The 24,208-nt window shown below is 42.4% G+C and overlaps 3 protein-coding genes across 10 annotated transcripts; 1 reads left to right on the top strand and 2 right to left on the bottom strand.

Moving 5' to 3' along the window:
* Positions 1-370: 370 nt before the first annotated feature.
* LOC114767383 (ribonuclease P protein subunit p25-like protein) lies at positions 371-1,723 on the bottom strand. The gene has a single exon (XM_028959117.1). The coding sequence runs from the start codon at positions 1,071-1,073 to the stop codon at positions 390-392; it is 684 nt and encodes a 227-aa protein (XP_028814950.1). The 5' UTR covers positions 1,074-1,723; the 3' UTR covers positions 371-389.
* Positions 1,724-3,492: 1,769 nt separating this feature from the next.
* Positions 3,493-12,396, bottom strand: LOC114767370 (protein mono-ADP-ribosyltransferase PARP6-like). 8 transcript variants are annotated; one of them, XM_028959095.1, is made up of 23 exons: positions 12,044-12,394; positions 11,609-11,798; positions 11,334-11,411; positions 10,698-10,792; positions 10,555-10,615; positions 10,334-10,445; positions 10,182-10,248; positions 9,948-10,097; positions 9,102-9,252; positions 8,715-8,846; positions 8,512-8,607; positions 8,332-8,424; positions 7,036-7,161; positions 6,885-6,947; positions 6,631-6,698; positions 6,390-6,438; positions 5,613-5,728; positions 5,400-5,472; positions 5,082-5,151; positions 4,627-4,706; positions 4,485-4,548; positions 4,297-4,381; positions 3,493-4,213 (listed from the first exon to the last, which is right to left on the bottom strand). In XM_028959095.1, the coding sequence occupies exons 2-23, from the start codon at positions 11,609-11,611 to the stop codon at positions 4,117-4,119; spliced, it is 1,929 nt and encodes a 642-aa protein (XP_028814928.1). In that variant the 5' UTR covers positions 11,612-11,798; positions 12,044-12,394; the 3' UTR covers positions 3,493-4,116. The 8 variants fall into 8 exon arrangements, with proteins under 8 accessions (XP_028814928.1, XP_028814932.1, XP_028814926.1 ...); XM_028959099.1 differs by having other exon boundaries at positions 6,885-6,950; positions 10,698-10,756; XM_028959093.1 differs by having other exon boundaries at positions 6,885-6,950; positions 12,044-12,393.
* A 3,496-nt stretch (positions 12,397-15,892) lies between these two features.
* On the top strand, positions 15,893-22,474 carry LOC114767374 (pyruvate kinase PKM-like). The gene is made up of 11 exons (XM_028959107.1): positions 15,893-16,106; positions 16,911-17,093; positions 17,262-17,353; positions 18,379-18,510; positions 18,589-18,775; positions 18,913-19,183; positions 19,287-19,437; positions 19,507-19,659; positions 20,640-20,806; positions 21,637-21,818; positions 22,011-22,474. Exons 1-11 carry the CDS (start codon positions 15,908-15,910, stop codon positions 22,115-22,117), a joined length of 1,824 nt encoding a protein of 607 aa, XP_028814940.1. The 5' UTR covers positions 15,893-15,907; the 3' UTR covers positions 22,118-22,474.
* The last annotated feature ends 1,734 nt before the right edge of the window (positions 22,475-24,208 follow it).

The raw sequence follows: 24,208 nt of genomic DNA, 5'->3' as shown, positions 1-24,208 counted from the left end.
GTGAGTAGTGGACAGCCATGAAAGGCGCCCAGGGAGCAGGGTGTGGGGACGGTACCATGCTCAAGAGGACATCAGTGGCATCCCAATGGTTCGGGAACCAGCAGCTCTACAGTTATGAGTCTGCTTCCTTACCTGCTAGGCCACCACTGCTCCACTTTTAGCATTTTAACAAACCAATTCTGTTAATTAAAAACTGTTTATCTGGGGTGAAGAACTGTAAAAAAGTTATATCACAGCCACACCTATCATGTTATTGGACGATGCACGAGTATAACCTTTGAAAATAGTGTAACACATTCACTTTATTGTCTTTAATGACAAGCTGAGTTCATGTCCATTGTTAATCCATATGTTATTCTTGCATGCTTCAGATTTGGTTGTAAAACAGGTCAATGTATTGCAGAATGAGCTTTTTTAGCATTTGGCTGTTTGGATTGTGAACAAGGACTCAAGGTTCTTTTTCTGCAAACTACACGTTCGCCTTTAATGTCTCTTGGATCGGACACAGAGCGGACATCCGCTGGATGCTGATAGCCCGGCTCTGTGGGATCCAGCGGGTCTTTGGAGAGAAGAATGCAGATGGACGGCACTGTCCTGTGTATCGTCATTCTGGACCTCCCATCCTCTTTGTTCTCCCATACTTCACGCACAGTAGTGTACTGAAGTTTGGAGAGCTGGTGCAGCCCTTGTACTTGACGCTTCATTATTTCGGCGCATGTAATGGTCTTGGTGATGGCCCGATCAAGTCCAGTGAAGAGAACCTGAGTCACTCCCACCTGACCATCAGGTTTCACCTGTTCTTGCATTCGGGCCATAGCAAAACCCAAGAGGTTTCGAATCTTGCTTCCCTCCTTCACTCGCATCTCCAGTATTCCTGTGCCCAGTCCTGGAAACGGGCATGGACTGGCTTCTCCTGTGGTACAAACCTTCTTAAAGCCAGTGCGTCCTGGTTTAAGAGTGCTGGAGGGTGGTAGAGTGGTCCATACAGGAGGTCTGGATAGTGGTTCATCCAAATGCGTTGTTCCGGATGATGGACTGTAGATAAAAGAATTTTCTCCTCTAGGAAATGACATAATTGCCCCAGCTGTAGTATAATTATGATTTTGAAATTCCAAATCTCGTTTGATCCCCTTGAACTGTCCTCAGGTGTTCTTTCTGTAGACCTTAATTTAAAACGTAGAGCATAGGCACTGCCTCTATCAGCATGTGATGATATCAAGCTTTCTGTTAATTTCCCAGGTCTTCATTTGCATAATGATGTAATGAGGAGAATGAGACACTAGAAAATTCCTTTTAGAAAAGAGTTCAATGAAGAAAAATAAAATAGTCCTTGTGATCTTAAATGTCCCCCTTTATAATAAAAGCAATTATTTCAAACAAAAAGAGTTTGAGCTCTTTACTGTTCTATAAAGTTGCATGAGATTGGACGTAATCTGGATTAAGAAATACCTCCTCTGAAAGTGAGACAGCATATACTTGTTCATAAAGGTTGCTCCATTGGGATGGTGCAGCACATCGTAAAGGCAAGTTCGAAGTCTTCAGCACACGCAGTCCTCTTCTTCCTTTCCTCTGCTCTTTGCTGTGTAAAAGTTCCACATCGTTCCGGGAAAAACAGAATCCATATGCACTAACCCAAAAAAACAAACTGCGATCTCGCCGTTTTCCCCCTCACATAGCTGTTATGTGGCAGATGCTGCATCCTCGACCACAGATTAGAGAGGAGTGGTTGAGCAATCCAGAGAAATAGTGACTGCGGGGGGCTGGAGGGGTATTGGTGGAACCCCTCTTAAAGAAACAGGCGGCAAAAAAGGGCTTTAAAAAAATGAACGACATTTTAGCACCAAAAAAAGGCGGTAAACGCGGTAAACACGTCCTCATGGCGTTTGAGGCAGGAGGCCAGTTTAAAATGCACGCTGCCCTTGTCTCTTTGCACACGGCATGGTGAGGTTTAAATGAAAAGTTTGCCAAGCTCAGCAGAAGTGGCGTCTGCACCGTGGGAGAAAGGAGTCCCGGGTTGGCAGTTGAACGTCGGAATGCTGTCCGCTCCGTTCCCGCGGCCCACTGCTGCACTTATCGGCTGGTCTCGGAGCTGTGAAAGCCCGGAGGCAGTCATTTCGCTCTGCGGAGAGGCGCGCATGCCGCTCTGCAGTTCTGCTCCACAAAATTCACAGCTTGTTTCCCAAAGAAAGCAGCACGCACAGCGTGTACGTGGAGCCGGGCTCAACAGAAGGCGAAGCATTTGGGCGACGACAGGAGCACCACAAGACATCATTTCATCATTTTCCAGTCACAACAATCGATTGAACGCGACATAACGCCAGCCTTTTACTTTTCTCTTCTTAAGCGCCATTGGAATTGGATAGTTGCAAAATCTACTGTCTCAGCAAATGGAAAATTCTCCTCCCTTATCCAGTCTGACAGGCTTCAGACATTATTCCACTGTTATCATCTAGTTAGCAGAAGCACAGCCTTTGGCAAGCTCCCATGGACTTCTCTATAAGTTTTATTAATTAAATTAAGCAGAATGAAGTCTCGCTGGAAAGTACAACACACCCCAAGGAAATTAAGTTAATTTAATGGTGGAACGGTTGAAAAGGTTCGGCAGAAGCAGCCATGGAGGAGGGGAGCGTCTTCACACAAAATTCTTATCTACGCCATTGCGTCAAGAAGAATCTGCCTTTTATTTACATCCCCACTTAGGTTCACAACATTACCGCTAATGAATTACAAAGGAATCAGAAACATGCAGCGGTCGCAGAAGGTGAAAGAGGCGAGGGCCACGCCGAGTAACATTATCACCTCGATGGAGGGCGCGCAAAAATGTATAAATCAGCAGCCAGGGGGATTTTTTTTATCCCCTTCAGACGAGGGTTTGATAGGGGCAGGTCAATCTCATGAATCTATTATCCCAGAAAAGATACGTCAGCACAATTTCACGCTGCCTTCCCACTGTCTCTTTGAAATCAACTAATTTCACAGAGATTTAAATAAAAAAGGGAGATAAATGGACGTGTCTTTAAAGCGGCTTCATGGTATTAATGCACTGCATGGTGTGAAGTGATTTGAACATTTTTGTGGCACTTTGTGTGTGAGAGAGACAGGGACGTCGAGGGTCGAGAAGCCCTTTAAAGTGCGCTGTTGATAAAGGGACAGTGGGCAAATTTCCAGCGCACGGGCGGGGCAGATGCGGAGGCAGCTGTGGGCGCATGTGGAGAGGTAGTGCACAGCTACGACGAAGCGTTTCCACCTCACAGGAGTCAGACGTTGCCACTGATGCTGATTGGGGACATTTAATCTTCGGGGACTTAAAACAACCTCATTCTTTGCTCAGATTGCTCGGGGACTTGACAAATGTGCACAAAAGCGCAGTCTGGCTAATTTGTGTGCAAGGGCACATGCTTGAATGCAAATACATGTCCTACACATACACAAACGCACATTTGTACACTGTACAACAAACATGATAAAAATGAACAGATCAAACAGTTCAGATGTAATGGAAAAATGAATTTTATTTATTAGAAAACTGACAAATTCATAAAAATAGGCTATGTTGAACCATAACCCCTCTAGCTAGCATGAGTAAAACCCTAGCGCCAACACCTTCTTACAAACGTAACAAAACGGCTCCTTTTCCTTGCAGTTCTCCTTTCACTAAAGCCCAGATCGTGCTCACAGTTTCTTGGTGAAATACTGGAAATATTGTTGAACAGAACTGTACCGTCTGCTCTCTAGTAGGAATATGGCAATACAATAATTAAACAGCAAGTCACACAATCCTGTGTACACATGGGATGAAAGTGAATATTGTATTACACTGTATTTACTGTAACTTACACAGCTATTAACATCAGTGTCACTTTATAATACATTGCACCAGCTTATTGAACGGAATGTCATATCCATCACCAGTCCGATTTAGAAACAGCCACATGCATCTTTCTGACACTTGTGCATGGTATTTGTTTGCAGGAGTGCAAAATGGTTCTACTGTTTTGGTGAGAGCCAGAATAAGCACAGAGGTTGGCAAAAAGGACCAACAAACAGTAATATGATTACCTTGCACTTTTCCAAAATAGGCATACAATGATCCAATTAAATGAACGTCTTCAGTGTTCAGGTGGGATGTGATCCAATCACACGGAGGATCTCCCTTTGAACATTAGGCTCCTGGGTGTTAATGTTGGCATCTCCAACTTGACCATCTTCATACCTTTGATAAGTGAAAAAAATTAAGATCGTTGGACTGGCAGTTGATTTTTGTAAATATGGTTTTCTTTGAAATGAACTGCTTACACAAAGAAGAACCGTGTACAAATGTGGTCTGAAACTGGACAAACCCATATGTTCCCATGTTTCTGGAGGTCTTTGGATGTTATAACTGAATGAAAAGAAAGACAGCGAGGTGCTTTCATCATTACAAAATCACTCTAGCTATTGCAACTAGCAATCCTTTCTTAAGGTATGTTAAAGTGATGTCTGACCTTCACATAGAGCTATGCAGTTCAAATTCCGACTCTGGAGAAATCTAGACTGCGCTGGGCGACTCTGTGACCAAAGAAGAGAAAAGAAATTACTGCCGTGTTTTCTTCTGAGGTTATGGCTGTTCAAATGATGCAACTTTACCTGTGCAATTGTGTTCATACGGTTATAGCGTTGTACAAGCTCTTCTTTGGTTGGCATGTGGTGTTGTCCTTTGCCCATGCCTAAATGCACAGGACGGATGTCATATTTTCGAGGTCAGTCTGAATATCTCTTTAGTTAAAGGACATGCGCTGACCTTGTGCAGTGATACAAATATTCTGACAATATAAACTCTATTGCCACATCTCCAGTATCAGCACACCTTAATTACCTTGTTTTTGACAAGCATCTGCTCCCTACCTCACTGCAAGATGTTGCCTAGCAACAATATCAAGCTTCATGTAAAGTTTAGCTGAAGGTCGCTGTGTTACGCGTGACAGTGAATTCTATCCTGCTGTTATTGCAACCTTTCACAGGAGCAATAAACCCCTTTTAGACACTAATGCACAACCGATTAACGTCATCTGAGAGCAGAGAAAGGATGAATGAGACCCTACCTGAGTATCCAAAGGAGATGCTGGAGATGGGGCTGAGGTAGATGCCCTTTCCATATGCTGCCCCATGCAGCTTGGTTTAGAGAGAATGGGAAAGGGGAAATCATGGGAAGTGAACAAAACATCCAAGGTAACTAAGATCCATTTCATATTCAGAAAAGTGCTGTAATTAAGCTGAATGTGTTCATCAGACATCTAATTTTAAAAGCCTGCATCACGCAGCAGTGGAGGCAGAGGCAATCATGCTTTCTGAGTGATGTCAACAGAGGTGTAAAAATGTTTTTAATAATCAGATATGGAGCAGATATTTAGCAGACATACCTGCAACTTTGTATATGAGGCATTGACCAGTCCGTTTCTCAGAATTGAGTGCCAGTTTTCTATGTGGGACCCACTAAATCGAAAAAATGGATTTGTTACATAGAGTAAAGGCTTAGAATAAAAGAATCTGATTGATCTACAGGATCTCAACTACAGCATATGAGTTTTATAAATGCATGTGTGTGCGTGTGCTTATTTTTAAAAAGTTCTCACTGGAAGGCGAAGGTGCTACCATATATCTTCCTTGCTGTGCGGAACCGAGACTCTTTAGCAGGAGGACTGCTGAGCAGGAGGAACTGATGGCTTGTGTGCATGAACTTGAGCTGCTGCTGATCAGACGGGGAAAATGAAACACCAGACAGATGCATACACAAAATCAAAAGGAGCATACACTACTAGTCAAATGTTTGGACGCACCTACTCTTTGGTGGTTATGCAGTCTAAGATTGAGCCAATGCAAGAATCAGTTACAGTTACAGTTAAAAAAGTTGTAGCAGTTATGAATGAACACATGTGGCGTTATGTATTTAACAAAAAGTGGAGACCTGGCCTCCACAGTCACCGGACCTGAACCCAATCCAGATGGTTTGGGGTGAGCTGGACCGCAGAGTGAATGCAAAGGGGCCAACAAGTGCTTAACACCTCTGGGAACTCCTTCAAGACTGTTGGAAAAGCATTTCAGGTGACGACCTCTTGAAGCTCATCGAGAGAATGGCAAGAGTGTGCAAAGCAGTAATCAGAGCAAAGGGCGGCTATTTCATCGTTTTTTGTTAAGTACATAACTCCACATGTGTTCATTCATAGTTTTGATGCCTTCAGTGAGAATCTACCAACATAAATGGTCATGAAAATAAAGAAAACACGTTGAATGAGAAGGTGTCTCCAAACTTAAGGCTTGTACTGTATAATGTAACAAAAAACAGAAATGAGTAGGTTCTTCCAAACTTTTGAATAATAGTGTAGATCATTTAAGAAGGTAAATTATCATACCCTTCCAGGGGGCAGCTTGACTATGTGAGACCTGTTGCTGGATATGATCCTGTAATATAACAATGAAACCAAGGATATATACAGCATTAAAATTAATGCTTTTGGCCATTTATATGAATAGAAATCAATCATTAGAGCTAGACCTGCATGGTGCTGCATGTTTAGCAATTGAAACTGACTATTTTTACTGTGAGACCACAAAACCAACTTTATAACCTACTAAAAGGTTATTCTTTGTTACCATTGTAGGAGAGGGTGTGCAAGTGGATCCATCTTGTCCATTTGTTTCTTTATCTCAAAATAGGATCCCTGGAAAACACACAGTTAATTAACACTACAAGCTGTTTGGTAGATTGGATTTAAGAGGATTAATATCTGGATAAAGATGCAGAGACTAATTAAAGTTAAATTGCCAATGAATTGTTAAGTGTATATAATCACATGTGTTTGAAATGACACTTTAGTAAGGGAAATACAAGTAAAAATAGTGCTCACTTGTGTCATCTCCCGTATGGACATTACACTATCCAGTGCTTTCTGCAGACGCTCATAGCTCTTCTTCTGTCACACACACAGAAAGCATGAAAAAATGCACTTTTCCATTGAGTTTCAACTGATTTAATCAGAGACATGTAGCGATAAGCACCTTTGGGTTAAATGCCAGACTCTTGGGGTCAGAGGGGTCCACCACAGAAGGGTAAGGGTCAAATATAATGCTCTTACGGGCAGACTCCAGGGCAGCTCTGCACATGACCACAAGCAAGTCCACCACCTAACAAGTAATCAGACAACACAATAAGACAATCTAGTCACTTGAAGCAGTTCTCAACACTTCAGTTCTGTCTGTCCTCTCCTTTACTCCTTTGTGCTAATCTAATGAGTGCATGCAGGGCACTGCATGTTTCCATAAGGACTCCTTAACCTGAAACTAAGATCACCGGTCCTCCATCTTCCAAAGACATAAAATCAAGGGTCTAACCCCTGAAGTGTTTTTTTGGTCTGGTAATGGATACTCTGTGTTGGCAAAAGTATTGAGTTGCCCATTCAAATCACTTAAAACTCCATGGTGAACTGTTATTGGTATTTTAACAAAGTGGAAGCAATTGGTAACAACAGCAACTCAGCCATGAAGTGTTCGGCCACATCAAAATCAGAGGGAGGTCAGTGCATGCTGAGGCATGCAAAACACAGACGACAACAACTAAATGCCAACAACAATCCATAGCTACAGACCTCCAATGTTTATGTGGCTTTTAGATTAGCCCAAGAACCTAGACAGCTTCATGGAATGGGTCTTACAAGTCTTACACCAAGTCCAAGTCTTACAATACAAAGCATTAAACGTGTGTTTAAAAGCATGTGTCTTAATACATTTGGCAACTTGGTGTTTTCAGTCTGCACAGATGTTTAGTTTCATGAAGGATGTCATCCTTCTCCCTTTACTTGTTTCTAACTTGCCGGCAAAAGCAAGGTATGTTTCGGCCACATGCACAATGCTGAACTGACAGCTAGAAAAATAGCTGCGGGCAGTGTCCTTGATCCAGACAGATAAGGTACGAGCTAAAGAACAGCAAGACTCGCTGAAGAAATGTCAGCCTTTTTTGCTCAATAATAGCAAACAAATATTACAAATGAATATTCTCACACAACACAAAGTCATAGAACTGTATTAATTAAACCATAATTAATGATGTATTTGCAAAGCCATGTTGTGGATCATGGGGCCTTTTTGTGAATGTTTTATGCAAGAAGCATTATGGGCAGCTCAATGTTTGGATAAGCTGCATGGGTCAAACATCAGATTTTATTTCATTTTATTTTACACTCTTAAGTACAAAACTGAAACCTGCATGAATCTGTGTGGTTTAGACGTATGGAAAACAGGAGCCAGTGACCAGTGCATCATGGGCTTTTTGTGTGTGCATGTGGGTGTGTGTGTTACCTCAGCTCCTGTAGCCACATCTTCTGCAGCGCCAGACATCACACCCAAAGTGTAAAAAGAGAACACACACAACTCTCTGGTGCATACTGCTGGCTGTGTATGAATATATCAAAACAATAACCACATAAATATACACGTTGACATTATTATTTAAAGACAACGGATGTTTGTCAGTCTTACTTTAAGCATGGAGCAATTCTGAAAAACGTGCTGCTCATCACACACCACGCAGTATTCATTCAGGGTTGGAATCCTTTGTTCAGAGTACTTCATGATCTAGAGGAGGAGGACAGACAGTGATGGAAGTGCATTGCATGTGCATTGCATGTGGAAATGCAATAGGCTTCAGTCGCAGTTCCCAGACTCAGTCACACAGCGCATACTTGCACGAGGAAGCCGTACTCCAGGGTCGGGACGCTTTTGCAGTGAATGAGCGCTTGTGACGAGAAGAAGAGCTCAATCAGCTGCTTGGTGGTGATCTGGACCGTTGATCTGGCTCCAGGCACAGCGACGCTCTGAAGACACGGCACAAGCGCTCTCATAAAGGCTCCGCAGTCACAATTGTTGTTGAAAGACAACGCTTCATCTCGGCTGCTTTGAACCATTTAATTGAGTCTTTTGAAGATGTTTACAATTTTCAGTCTCGCTCAGTCTCGCCTCTTTTATCCAGCAAGGTACGTTTAAAGGCAAGTGCCCTGTCTAATTAGAGTTCAGAACAGAACCTGAATTCATAAGGTTCTCATGGTTCTCGTGCTTTGTTGGATACACACCTGTCCGTTAGGGGCGTATGTAAACAGCTCTCCCTTGGACTCCTTCATGGCGCAGGGCACAGAACGATTCATGAGGCGTGTCACCCTGAGCTCAGGGGCTCTGAGCTGTCCCTTCACCACAGGGCCCTGGATGAGAGGGACGCAGGGGGACCTGACAGGGGAACAGTCATAGTGAGATTTACTGCAGATCTACTACGAGATCTGCCATTGATCTTTCTATTGTCATTTGGAGAAATAGCGGGATCAGCAGAGATTTCTGAATACATTACTAATGTAATGGAATATGAATGTATTACATTCCATTACATACAGATTTTTATGTATGCAGAATACATGTTTGAAATGCATGTGTATGACAACTGTGCTGTATCATCATTTGTTAATTTTTTTTACAACAGTTTGGTGTGATGAATTTGTATATCAACATGAATATAATTTTTTAATCAACTGCCCTCCACATCTGCAGATTACATTTTATATAGCTGCAGAAGTATTCTAAATGTATTCTCTTAATTCATGGCCTGAAGACAGATTGTATTGTTGCATGTATTTTGTTTCATCCAAACCGTGTACATATATTATCTATATTATGGTAGTAGCCTAGTGGGTAAAACACTCGCCTGTGAACCAGGAGACCCAGGAGAACCAGGTTCAAATCCCACTTACTACCATTGTGTCCCTGAGCAAGACACTTAACCTTAAGTTGCTCCAGGGAGACTGTCCCTGTAACTACTGATTGTAAGTCGCTCTGGATAAGGGCGTCTGATAAATGCTGTAAATGTATGTATGTATACATTAGAAAGCACTGTAAAATATGAAAAACAACATATTCAAGAATTAATTTACTTAGCAACTGGAGAGAAGATGCTGAGTCCAGCACGGAATTTTTTGATGGTTCCTCCTGCCTTGAACCAGCTGTGCCTCTTCTTCTGTTGAACCCTCATGAACTCATTACTCAGGTGTTTCCATTGCTGGGATATGAATGTGCTGAGGATCCTGTAAAAATGAAATGAGTGTCACTTTGGTGTATTTGCATGGCATTTATCAAGGCTATTTCAAAATAAATAAATAAATGCTTACTTTTTCAGCTGTACTCCCAAGCCAAATCTGTCCTTACTGGAAGTCTGGAAAACCTCTACTGTGGGCTCTGCAGAAAGAAAAGAATGGGGATCTTGGATGAACAGCTGCGTATCATGATACCTTCAAAACATTCTTCAAGCTTCAAACACTACCTGGTCCATCAAGGTATTGAGAAAGAGAGAAACGCAAGCGCAGAATGATGGGCTCTGTTCTGATGACGTTCCACGCTGAGGCCACCTCCTCCTGGCAGCACAGACACAAACCCTAACAGACTTTCTTACATGTGCCATTCCTATATTCCTAAGGGCTTATTCTAACTAACCAAGAAAAAGAAAACGGGCACGTGTGTCAGCTGTTAATGAACATGGCTTACATCAAGGAAACCGATGTTGATTTGCAGGTCAACATCCACATCGTCGATTGTGCCATACTCTCTGTTGAAGAGAACAAACACATTCATTACTACCACTGCACAACCCCATCCGCAGTCCCACCCTGGGTGGAAATGGGCTTTACCTGACATACACAGCCCGGTCGGTATAGATGTCTCTTACAGCCCCGATGTCAGCGTCCAGCTGAGGATGGCAGTATAAGTCAGTACCACAGTGGCCCTGCATGTTTTTGAATGGGATCCAGATTATTCATACTGATTCACGTGCATTATGAAAACAAATATCATAAAAACTCTGCCTATCAGTCAGGAGAGCAAACCTGCAAAAGTACCTACGAAGTAGGTCTGGGACTGATATGTCATACTTGGAGCCAGTTTCCTGAATGGCTTAACTCGCCCTGATCCACACACACACACACAGTCACAAAGACAACTGGGGATGAGACCAGCTGCCAGTAAGAATTGCCTGTTTTATCGCTATACGTTGTTCACAGTCTGGCTGGCCGGACCCGATAAGGGTCACCAAGCTCCATGGTGAACTGAGCAGTGCTGGAGAGGGGGGATCAGGTTTCTGAGAGCAGGGGTAGCCATATGCTGGCCCTTACACGCTAATCCCCTTAATAACATGTGAGCCTCATCACGGTGTAAACACAGTAGACCCGGCTGTCTCGATGTAGCTGGTCTGCAACAGTGGGGTGGGACATGGAGCTCAGGGCTTACAGGGATGTAAGATTTCTGTTGCAATAAAAGCCTGGGCTCACCTGAATTCCATAGAGAAACTCCCCACAGTCACTGTCTCCATCTGAGTCCTCGTCAGTCCAGGACTGTCCACTGATGCTCTGTAGGTTAGAGAAAATCACTTTCGTTCATTCTGTTATTCTTCGATTGTCTGTTTGTTTCTTTTTATATCCTTATTGTGAGTCCATCTGTTTGCCAGGCTAAGCTTGCATTAAGGTGACACAGTGACACAGTCGCACCTCACCAGTCTGACCCGGTTTTTCAGACGTGTGAATGAGAGTGCATCAGTGGCTCTCACCATGCTGTTTACAGGTACAGGTGTTGCTCCGAACTGGTCCTGCCACCTCTGCCACCCATTGCAGTTGTGCGTGGCTGGCGCCCGGCAGGATTCGGGGTGACAGCCACCGTGGGTCAGGGAACCAGACCGGCTGTAGGGCCTCAGTCACTCCGCAGCACTCCACTCATTCCCATGGCAACCTGTGCCAGAGCTGTAACAAGGAGAAATGCATTTTAAACCCCCCGAACCAATGTGTCTTCTGCTCAGCGCTCGCCTTTTTTTTTTTGTGCATGTGACAAGGTAGGATGCACTTGTAACACAATTCAAAGAGAACTGCAGCTAAACTCTGACTGTTCTGCACCTGTTGGCTGCGCAGGTTGCATCTGACAGCGACAGAAACCAGCAGAAAATGACGAAAAAAGCCGCTTTCATCACCACAACACGTCCATTTCTTACCCAGTGCTGGGAGGAAGTGCCGCTCCACTCTTTTCTTTTTTGTGTGGCGACAGCTTTTCGTGTCCTCGCTGGAATGTATGCAAACACAGTGACAATGTTGGCTCAGAAAAAGCTGTTCTCCGGAGACATTTTGTCGTCCCCCCCGTCTGCCCTGTCCGTCTCTCTCTCTCTGTGTGCCACTGCACAGCTCCTTGGCTCCTTGTCTGGGTCCGTGTGCCCTTCTTTATCCTGCTCCCAGATTCCCTCTGCTGCCTGCTTTTTCCCTGACAACACAAGATGGCTTGGGCATGCTCAGTGCGGTCCGCCAGGTCACAAGACCCACAGCTGACAGCAGGCTGATCTAACAGAGGGAGGAGAGGCACCACTCGTTCTGCAAAGATGATCGTGGAGGAGGTCCATGTTGGAGGGGAGAGGGGGGGGGCGGTTGTGAAGAGATGGTGACACTGTGAATAGGGAGAGCCGTCCCGAATGATTAATGTCACGAGGTGCTTCAAGCACAACCTAATTGTCATTCTCTCTGGGGAAAAGAAAAGAAAAAATCCATAGAACGCGTACTAATTATATATAGCAATATGCCCAGGGATGCAAGGTAAATGTTATTAATAACGGATGAAACGTTCAGGGGTTTGTTGTTGGAGAGAGCGGACATTGTCTGCACGGGGCAGCACACTGACCCTAATCAGTGTTTATCCTGGTTACCAGTCACCTGCTGCTGAGGAGTCTGGCAGCAGATTACAACAGGTCCCAGGTCAGGATGGACCTTCATTCTTCCCCTTATGTTATTACGTCACATATACTGTGACACCCCATTTACAGATTTCGTTGTATGTTTTATCTGCAAAGTATGTTTTATCTGTAATGAAAGATTACGAAGTACGTATTAATATAGAGGTAACAATTTGTTGATCATTAGTTTTTTCTTAGACTAGGACTAAAAACCAGATTCAAGGATAAGATTTCAGACTAAGAATAAAAAGATGTAAACCTGAGGTTAAAATTTAGATTTGGAGATCCACTAGACCAGTGTTTCCCAACCTTTTTTCCCTGAGGCCCCCCTGCCTGTGTCCAAGACAAGCCAGGACCCCCCCAGCCTCAATTCCTTCCCACATAAATACATAAAATGCAATGTACAGCTTTTTAGGACATGCGTGGGTTTAAAATATAATCACCTCCATTTCATCTCATCAGCATCCATTTTCACATCACTCTCGCGATAATTAAAATGCATTACCTGACGACAGTGGCCAAAAATTGCAAATCAAACGAACATTTAATAGTTTCATTCATTTTTAATATCTAATAAAACAAATTTATCAATCAACACAAATCAAATGTAAAGGATAGGTACTATAGACCAGGTTGACACGAGCCCGACTTAAATGAGTACAAAATCAGTTTGGCTCCTGTTTATATGGCATAAAGAATTACACAGCGTTTTGACCATCCTTTTGGGTGCATTTTTATTTTTCATACATTCAATGTTTACAAATGTCTGGGTTTTTGCTGGACCACTGAAGCCAGTTTGCTGTTGTGTGCGCTTAAAAGCATTTTCATAAGCCTTGGTTCATGATTATTATAGGATGGGTGCAAGTGATTGCTGGTGGTATTTATAAATCTCTAAATAAAACCAGGAACCATTCAGTGTGGGTACCTATCCATTCATGGATAGTCTTAGCCCTTCAAAAAATGTAAAGTGTCCATGGAACTGGCCTCATTGTGTTACTCTGAGGCTATTTCCACCTCGGCATCTAGATGGAATGCTATACTGAACCACTGGCACAGAGAGCTAATCTGGTTGGTGCCTCTAGTGGGTTTAGACCATGTCAAATGGGAAGGGGGTTCGGGCAGTCTGGGACCAGTTGTTCTGCTGGAACATGGAACAAACCAAGCTCTGTTACTCTGCAGTTTGTTCAATTATTTAACAGTCCCTGTTTCTCAACATTTAAAGAATAAATAGGCATTTACAGACTAATAACCAAAATAAAACAGAATAATCTAATAACTTTGTTGTCCATATTTGAACAGTGTTTTTTTTTATTTGGTCTTATTTGCACTTGAGAAGTGCAAAAATGTTCACTCCCCAGTATTGTTGTGGACCTGGTATTCCACCAGATGGAGATATTGACTACTACATTTCTGCAGTAGGGCTTTAGACCAAAACACTCATCATTCATAATCTCTGGTTAGGTCAAGTCAACATAATGCAAGGAATATTTTCTGATCTTTCTATTAAAGTGGAGTGCAACCATGTGCACATGCTGGGATTTCTAATGAGTTGTTTTCATTTTTATTTCCTTTAATGATAATTGAATTTCATCATGTAAAATAAAAGTTTGCATAAAATCACATTTGGGTAGTAATATAAATCCAGACAAAGGTGCAAGCCAGCCAGCCAGCTGTGTATGCACACTACAAACACCTGGCCGGTGGTGAAAATATCAATGGAACTTGACATGACTGATGACAGGGCAAGGTGAAAACCTCGCTGGAAGATAAATGCATGTGAAACTGCAAATATTTAATGGAGCAGTGTGTGTAAGGCAGAGAGGAAAAGCGACATTGTGTCTTCGGTGCTGCTCTGTAGTGCTTTTGGCTCCATTGAAAACAAAGCCAGCAGTGTTGCAAATGAGTGTTGAGGAGTCAGTTATGGTATATGCCCTACAAGCCATGTGCTATATACAACATTCAGGAGAAAAGGGGAGATCTAGTCACCCTAACTTTGCAGCACTATGTTAACTCTACACAACTTACCTATCAACTTAAAGGCATCATATGCAAATAATTTAACACTAAATATAGCAAACTACTGTTTACGGGTAGGAGGCATCAGATTTTGAAACACTTCTCCAATTGAACAAACTGATTTAACAGCTCTGGTGGGGTTGCATTTACGCATATATGGCATTTGTGACACATATTTTGCATTTTTGCAACGTTACAAGATCACAATAATCTTCACATTTCAAACTACAACAATAAAAAACACCGGAAAAAAGATATATAAATAGGAGCCGCAAGCTGCCAACCCCTGCTGTAGCTAAACCCGTGTCATAACGTCCAGTTCATTACTTCTATTCTTCTCCTTTTTGGTTGTTTTTTTCACTTTGATGAAAATAAAGAGCATTTTGCGCTGCTGTCAAAAGATCATTGACGTTCCAGATGCTGTCCAGATGCTTTAGGGACAGTCACACTGATAAAGGTAAAAAAAAATTTAAAAAGTGAAAAAAGTAGCTGTCATTTGTTTAATGTGTTTTTTTCCTCATTACAGTAGTTTAAGAAAATATTAGCTTGCTCTTTTAAACAAAGCTATCAAATTAATGCTTATATTAATTGTTTTTTTTTACTTTACAATAATGCTTCTGACAGCAGGTTTGTTTATTCACATTGCTCTGATATAATGCTAAAATATTAGGTGTGACAGATTACTTCAATTTTTTTAAAGCCAAGCTTTAATGCAGGATCAAACGTAGCCCCTAGGAAGAGTATGTCAAAAATAACGCAAATTATATAAAGTAATGGAAAAGTGATTTTTCTATAAATGTTTTCACCTAAAACTGAATATGTGAAGCATCCATAAGGCCAACTGATTTAAGTAAAAACCTTTCTGAGTTTTTATATACCGAGATGAGTGAAGGCCATAAACCACATCCACACACACATTTTGTGTGTGTGTTTGTATACGCGTGCGTGCGTGTGTCTGTGTGTGTGTGTGTGTGTGCACTACAGACGTGCGCACGCGTGCACTGCGCTCAGAACGTCAATCAAATATGTCATGACTGAAGAGCGCAAGCTGTAAGTCTCAACCCCAAAATAATATTTCATAGACACTTGTAAAGTATCAGTGACATGTTCTCACCCTTCGCAATGATAGTTAAAGCCAGTGTCGCTCTTAAACCACGGTGCAGCAGAAACTGTAGGCACTATTTCAGCCTCGCAAACCGTTGCCTGCGCAGGGATACAGGGTGCTACCAACTCAAAGTAGTACCGGTTAGTTTTTGGGTTAAATTCAGCCAGCGGCGGAGGTTAGTGCGCGCCAGTCCCCACAAGTCTACAGCCCCAGAAGGTAAGTCAAGTTTAAAAATGTTAGATGAAAATGTATTGGAACTTTAATAATCTATACCGTTTTCAATGATTATATATGCATTTGTCACACTGTAAAATGTATCATTAAATAGCATTACATTTCCTTTTGAATACAACATTTTAAATAGTTGTTCATGAATAAAGTTCATTTAATTCGGGCTCTGTCAATATGCACCGTACAGTATGCTCGCAACATATCTCTGCACTAACTTAGAAAGGAGACTGGGCCACATGTCATTTGAGCCTGTCGCGGTCTGAGTTGTGTGGCAGCTGTAAAATGATCTCTGCATTAATACGGCCTGCTTACAGTGGGTGTCAGTAATAGACATTTGTTCCAATGTCACTGAAACAACCTAAGAGTTGATTAAACCAACTGGAGCTGACGTGGTGTGAATGCGTCTCTGCCCGTGTACTGGAATTTGTGTGTGTGAGAGAGGAGTGTGCAGTCATGCACTGAAAAATTCTCATTGTTTTATTCAGTCGGGACTCTGTACAGTAGTGGTGCAGAACGGTGTAAGGTCTGTTGTGAAAGATAAGGGGTGCAGCAGTTTGTGTCGTGAATGAAAGGATGTTTTTAGGCCATTATAACTCAGTGTGGGGAAAAAAAACTGTTGAATTGGATTAGAAATCTGAATTTAATACATTTAAATATGTTAATTATTTTTTGAAACCATTAAAAAGAAAAACAAGTAATTAATAATATTATTGCAAAAACTATAAATGCTTCAGTCCTGGTGACCTTGTTCAACCAATGTGACCTTTATTTTCTATTCTAATGTTTCAGGACTTCCACAAGTCACTGCTCCCATAATGTCTCAGGCAAAAAATAAGGATAAGGGCTCTGCTATAATGCAGACCCAGCAGATGCATGCTGCCATGGCTGATACCTTCCTGGAGCACATGTGCCTTCTGGACATCGACTCAGAGCCCACTGTATCCCGCAACACAGGAATAATCTGCACCATCGGTCAGTGGATTTTAAATGAAAACAAAACCACTCACATGAATATTCACTTTTTCCACCTGTTATATTCCCGTTTATGCGAATCAACTTCATAAACGTGACCTATCCTGTTACTAACAATAGTGTGTAGACCACAGAGGCATAGCAATATATTGTTTTATCATAATTCAGGTCCTGCTTCCAGATCTGTGGAGATGCTGAAGGAGATGATTAAGGTTGGAATGAACATTGCTCGTATGAACTTCTCTCACGGGACTCATGAGGTAAGCACTTCTGCAGTGTAAGTGTTTCTTACCTTTCTGGCTTCAGTGACTTGATCCCTGGTTTTTAATATCGTCGACACAGAAAGGTCTTAGGCCATCAAGTGATATGTCTGATATTTTAATTACTGCCCAAACAGAGGTCAAGTGGACATATCATGGCTGAATGAAAATGATTCAAAGGTGAAATGGTTCAACTTACAGAAAAAAAAGATCTAAAGTTCATATTAAAGAACTATTACATGGAATTCATGTGTATGTTTAATATTTTGTATATGTTTAATAGTTTGTATATGTTAATAGTTTGTGTACGTTTAATAGTTTGTAAAAATGTGCTTCTGTTCGCATTACCATGACAACTGTTTAAATAATTCCAGTTTAAAGCCACTGGTAAAAAGAGACACATTGTCTCATGTTCTGGTCCGATGTTCAGCCAGACATTTTCCAAAGGGTAAAGGCAACTTGAACTTTGCTTATACTCGCTGTTACTATATTTAGCTAATGTCCGAGGCTCCATCTTCTTGTGGCCTTGGGAAGCATGTCTGTACGACTAATCATACATTTCAGTTCTATAAAACCATCTACCAGGTTGAGGTAAAGAGAGATATTTATGGTTATGTTAGCAACTAACAAATATTCATGTTTTATTACTGTCTTCTTTAGTGCCAAAAATACTTTAAAGGTTAGGATAAGTAAGGTCAAAGTTCAGAATGAACACAGCAAATGTCAAGCAAGCCAAATGCCTGGTAGCTTATGAAATGTGTTGTACTAATTTTAATATATATATTTTTATTAACCCTTTGTGGAACATTATTTTAAATGATATTAACATCATAAAAATGTGAAGTCATTTGATTTGTGTTGATGATTATGGTTGACAGGTCTTGTCAATCAGAAGTTCATTATACAATTTATGATAATATTACTTTTCAACCAAAAAAGGTTCACAATACAGAAATGACACAATGTGTGTGGAAGGCTGTCACTGTGCATGAATAATACTCATTTTTACCATTTTGATTCTGCAGTACCATGCTGAAACCATTAAGAATGTACGTGATGCTGCTGAGAGCTTTGTACCTGGAAGCCTTGACTACAGACCTGTGGCCATCGCTCTGGATACCAAGGGCCCTGAAATCAGGACCGGACTTATCAAGGGCGTGAGTGCTTCATCTGTCTTTAAATGTGTTCCTTCAACCAAAAGGCCCAAATCCTTATATTTGACTTCTGCTCCTCAGAGCGGCACAGAGGAAGTGAAACTTAACAAGGGCCAGATGCTCAAGGTTACTCTAGATGACAAGTTCCAAAACAACTGTGATGAGAAAACCCTCTGGCTGGATTACAAGAACATCACCAAGGTTGTGCAAACTGGAAGCAACGTCTACGTTGATGATGGCCTCATTTCACTTAAGGTTAAAGAGATTGGTAAGTTTTACCACCAGATGATGTCTCTTAATGTCTTTTAGGGAAATGTAAGATGTTCATCTAAAGCCACACTCTGCTCTTCTGCTATTTGAAGGCCTCCGTTCTTCAGACGTATCCTCTCTACCAACTCTGTTTAGGTGCTGACTTCCTGAATTGTGAGGTGGAGAATGGTGGCATGCTGGGGAGCAAGAAGGGCGTGAATCTGCCTGGGGCTTCGGTGGACCTGCCCGCCGTGTCTGAGAAGGACATCAAGGACCTGCAGTTTGGTGTGGAGCAGGGTGTGGACATGGTGTTTGCCTCCTTCATCCGCAAGGCAGCAGATGTTCATGCCGTCAGGAAGGTGCTTGGAGACAAGGGCAAGGACATCAAAATCATCAGCAAGCTGGAGAACCATGAGGGTGTGCGCAAGTACGTCAGCGCAGCGCTGGACAAGCACAAAATGTTGCAGTCTCAGATGTTCATGGATTTCATGTGACATTTAGATGTGTGTCAAATAATCTGTCACTTTCAGCTTTGATGAAATCTTGGAGGCCAGTGATGGCATCATGGTGGCCCGGGGTGACTTGGGTATTGAGATCCCCACAGAGAAGGTCTTCTTGGCTCAGAAGATGATGATCGGCCGATGCAACAGAATAGGCAAGCCCATCACTTGCGCCACACAGGTGAGAGCTGTTGCGACTTCTGCCTTCTTCTGCCACGCCGGGCTCTTTCTGATGGAGTGCGTGTCGCAGATGTTGGAGAGCATGGTGAAGAAGCCCCGCCCCACACGTGCTGAGAGCAGCGATGTGGCCAACGCCGTTTTGGACGGGGCCGACTGCATCATGCTGAGTGGGGAGACGGCCAAGGGAGAATACCCGCTGGAGGCTGTGCGCACACAGCATCTGGTGAGGCCTGCCACCTATGGTCTGGCGCTTGATTCGTATTTAACAGGCTTGGTGTTTCGACCGTTACCGGAGTGCAGTTTCATAACAATCTAGCAGTTTGTATTCACAGGGAGAGACAGTGTGATTTCGCTAATGTTGGTGTAATATTGCACTAACGGCTTGTGTTTAACAATTTACCTTCCCTATCTCTCTCACTCTCTCTCTCTCTCTCACACACACACACACCCTTTCTGCCGGTTTTGTTGGTGATGTGCTTGGACTGTGGCCTGTTAAGCTGAGGCAGCATGGCTTTGTTGGATGTATTTGAGGACCCCACAGCAGTCATGGTACAACCGTCCGGCCTGCATCACATGGCTGATATCAGTCCACTTCCTTTTCTTAAAAAGGGGTTCGTATCTTTGAACTTTACTGTATTTGTATGTGAATGCCATAATGGCCTGAATATAAGGATTCCATTTCCCAAACTACGCCTTGCAGGGGGAAGTTTAATACTTCTAGATGGCTCCAAATACGTTTTTTTAAAAGCAAGCCATCACCATTGTTGCCAGATTGGTAGAAAGAATATTTGGATTTACTGTTTGCAACAATTAAATGCCCATTCATTTATCCATGTTACTTCATTTAAATGTGACAATCGGAAAGACTGATTATGATTTCAATTAAATAATGTAAAAGCCTTCAAACCACAATTGTGTATGAAATCAGAATTTGGTCTCCAAAGAGCTGCTTTCTGAAAAAAATCTTAAGGAAGATTGGGGGTAGATGTTATATTGAATATTCAGGCTAACACATTAATTCATAATGTTGGTTGGTTGTATCGTAATTCGTCTAATACAAGTCTGATCGCTGCTCCGCCATGCACACAAGTGTGGGTGTTGATATGAAAGCTGAGATGGCTATTATGTGCAATTTGCCGAGCTGTTCTACTCAGGGCTTTAAGTGTAATTACAGTCCTGCTGCTCCACTCTTCCTTGGCACAGATTGCCCGTGAGGCGGAGGCAGCCATGTACCACAGGCAGCTGTTCGAGGAGCTGCGTCGCATCACTCACCTGACTCGCGACCCCTGCGAGTCCATTGCCATTGGTACGGTGGAGACCTCCTTCAAGTGCTGCGCCAGCGCCATCATCGTCCTCACCAAGTCTGGCAGGTAAAGTGAACTGGCAAGTCCACACATGCAAACTGGGCTCACATGGCCCTAGACTCAAATAATTCCACAAATCTATTTTTGCAGTTTGCACAATAAGGCATGTGTGACTTTTCAAAGATGTTTTGCACTTGTAGTAGGTGGTAGTAGCCTAGTGGGTAGCACACTCGCCTGTGAACTGGAAAACACAGGTTCGAATCCCGCTAACTACCATTGTGTCCCTGAGCAAGACACTCAACCCTAAGTTGCTCCAGGGGGGGACTGTCCCCGTAACTACTGATTGTAAGTCGCTCTGGATAAGGGCGTCTGATAAATGCTGTAAATGTAAAATGTAAATGTCATATTGTACACAAGGAGGTTCTTACTGCTGTCACGGTGAGGATCCATGGCTTTTCTTGGCCCATCACCCTGTGCATCAGATACATCCCTTGACCTTTCCAGCCCTGACCCCTGACATTTATAGAGTTAATTTTAACACTTAATTCAGTCCACTTTGAATGCTGCAGTCTTATCAGGGCTACGGATAGGAGTTTAATTAAATAATATTGTTCTGGGTCTTAGTTTAAGTTTATTCTGTGAAATTTTTATGTGATAGATTCCCTCCCCCTCAGATGTCATGGGTTTTAACCCCACTGGTGACCTCTTTGAGTCCAGATTTGAAGTTATGAAAATACCGGTATGACCCGTAACCCAGTGTAAGCAGTTTATTTTACTAAAGAGCAAGAATAAATTGGTGGGATCAGCAGAAGTGGTACAGTTGTGCAGTGTAGAGGACAGATGGCCGAGCACCCGCAGCGCGACACATTCATGAAATCTGATATCTGTCCCTGCAGGTCTGCCCATCTCCTGTCCAAGTACAGGCCCCGCGCCCCCATCTTGGCAGTGACCCGCAACGAACAGGCAGCCCGCCAGTCCCACCTGTACCGTGGCATCTTCCCCATGTTATACACCAAGCCTGCCAATGACGTGTGGGCTGAGGACGTTGACCTGCGTGTCAGCTTTGCCTTGGAGATGGGTAAGTCACCTCAATATTTAATCCTCTTGACCACAAACCCTTGGTTAATTTCAGCATTTTAAATTCAGTGCGTTTTCTATAAATGGTAGCAAAAAGTGAATAAGAATCAGATTAGAATTCAAATCTCTCTTCAATTACAATTTTGTCTCAGTGAGATCTGTTTTAATGCCAACTTCCCCGCTGCCTTTCCAGGCAAAGCCCGTAAATTCTTCAAGTCTGGGGATGTGGTCCTTGTTGTCACTGGCTGGCGCCCAGGATCTGGATACACCAACACAATGCGTGTGGTTCTGGTGCCATGAATTCTCGCCGGAAAGGATGTTTCAGCCCTGCCTTCCCCATTCCCTTCAGAAACAAATTATCACCTCTAAACAGCCCAGCCCTTTCAAATGAACTTCTGACTGGATTTTCCCCCTTAATTCCATTCAAACTGGTGTTAGATGTTTGACATTGAAGCCTTATCAACAGCAGTCTTGATGCACTGTACTGTAATAATGGTGCAACTTGAAGCTATATCTGACATTTCTGAATTCGTCTGCCCACTTTATTTAGAGTTTACATGACCTCTGTTACATGACCCTTTACTCTACCCTTTCAGCAGATTGTACCACAACTGGGTTTAAATTCATTAAAGTGATGCACTGACGTGATGCTTTTAATTGCTTAATTGCATATCTTTCATACACAGTACACAATAGATTAATTATAAAGAATTCAGCAGATCTGTGTAATATAGACTAATTTGAGCTTTTCTGTGTCAAGTCAGCATTGTGCTGCAGAGACAGTTCTCACTTTAGCCTGCTTCTCCATGCTGCAGCAGTCACTCACTGCTGCCACCTTCTGGGCCTCCTGTGTAAAAACATCTGTACGGGGCTGAGGTCACCTCAATGTCATACATTCACATTGCTATTGATCCGCTTGTATAGATTCGCCGGTCAAATAAACTTTGCACGACTAAAGCTCTGAAAGAGGTAGAAATGTAAGGTGACATATATCAGTCATCAAAACAACATCAGAAATAGTGGAACCTGTCGGCGGTGCTTCAGTGTGTGTGGTTTTTTTTTATTGTGGCGGGAAGCTTCTGTGTTTCTCAGACTCCACTTCCAGTGCATGACACTAGATGTCACTGCGCCAACAATAATTGAGACACTTTGATTAACAACTGGGTTTTGAATATTGGTTTGTTTGTTTCTCTTTTCGCATGAATGCTGGGATATCACCACCAAGCCACGCCACCATCTGCCGAAAGCCGTGTAGATTTGCTGTAAGCCATTTAGCTCAGTTCAAATGGAGCATGAGTCAGCAAGGCTGAATTTCACATTGATATTCACGTCACTTTGCACCGTTCTGACACCTAAACAGATTTGCCCCTGTTTAAATCTCCCGGTAATAAAAACGCCAGGTTCAGATTAATCTGATTTCTTGCTTGAATGGCGTTAATATTTCTGAGCACATGCACGAAACCAGATGTCTTACAAATGCATAGGTAAACAGGGAGGAAGAGGGTAAACGATGATGAAGCACAGGTCCACAGGTACACAATGCAATCTCTCTCTCTCTCTCTCTCTCTTTCGCTTACACATACCAACACTCACACATACACCCACACACACACAGACACAGACACAACACGAACGCAGAATAAGTCTCTGTGGGTCCATAACAGGCCAGCAGCACAGGATTGGATTCAGGAGGACGTGACCTTTCAAATAGCCTCTCCTTATCTGACAGCAAAACCAAGAGCTTGAAAAGGAAAAAAAAAAACGTAGTGAACCACAGCTTGTTTTTTTTTTACGAATGCAAAAGAAGAAAAGAGAAAACTCTTTCTGAGAACTGAGGGTACAGAATTTTTAATTTGCTCGTTTTGCATGTTAATTCAATATATAGCTCCATGTAGCTGTAACTTTCGAAAATCACTGTGGAGTCCCCACGTGGTTGCCAGATTCTGGAAGCTGCGATTATTTTTCTTCTCCCATTTCATTATCTACAGGGAAAATAAAAAGAGACTACAAAGTCAAATAAATAATGAATGGAAAAATACAACCAGTCATTTCTGGCAACTGAAACTTGTATTATTCACAATTCCTCAACACACAGACACACACACATACACACACACACACACACACACACACAGATAGAGCAGCATCTTAAATCCAAAGCATCCTGACTACAAACGTGCAGCCAAGGTTTTGTTAAGCATGTATTTAAGAAAATGGGTTTTTAAAAAGGCAAAATAAAGATCTCCTTCAGAGAAAACGATTGCATAGCCAAGTAATGACATTACCAAACGAAACGCTCTACACAGACTATATGATCTCTAGTCAAAGAAGAACGATTTTCAATGTATAACAGATGTTATAAAACAACACAGAATCTAATTCACTGTTAAA

Source organism: Denticeps clupeoides, chromosome 17 (assembly GCF_900700375.1).
Source record: "Denticeps clupeoides chromosome 17, fDenClu1.1, whole genome shotgun sequence".
Lineage (NCBI taxonomy): Eukaryota > Metazoa > Chordata > Actinopteri > Clupeiformes > Denticipitidae > Denticeps > Denticeps clupeoides.
The sequence above is the reverse complement of the archived record's forward strand: the minus strand, read 5'-3'. Positions and strand labels throughout refer to the sequence as shown.

Coding starts and splice junctions, on each gene's coding strand:
- LOC114767383 (XM_028959117.1), bottom strand. CDS start 1,073: ATGTCATTTCCTAGAGGAGAAAATTCTTTTATCTACAGTCCATCATCC.
- LOC114767370 (XM_028959093.1), bottom strand. Junction 6,951..7,035: donor GTCTGGCATTTAACCCAAAG/GTGCTTATCGCT, acceptor TGTGTGTGACAG/AAGAAGAGCTATGAGCGTCT. Junction 5,729..6,389: donor TCAAGCTGCCCCCTGGAAGG/GTATGATAATTT, acceptor CCGTCTGATCAG/CAGCAGCTCAAGTTCATGCA.
- LOC114767374 (XM_028959107.1), top strand. CDS start 15,908: ATGATAGTTAAAGCCAGTGTCGCTCTTAAACCACGGTGCAGCAGAAAC. Junction 19,184..19,286: donor AACCATGAGGGTGTGCGCAA/GTACGTCAGCGC, acceptor TGTCACTTTCAG/CTTTGATGAAATCTTGGAGG. Junction 21,819..22,010: donor CAGCTTTGCCTTGGAGATGG/GTAAGTCACCTC, acceptor CTGCCTTTCCAG/GCAAAGCCCGTAAATTCTTC.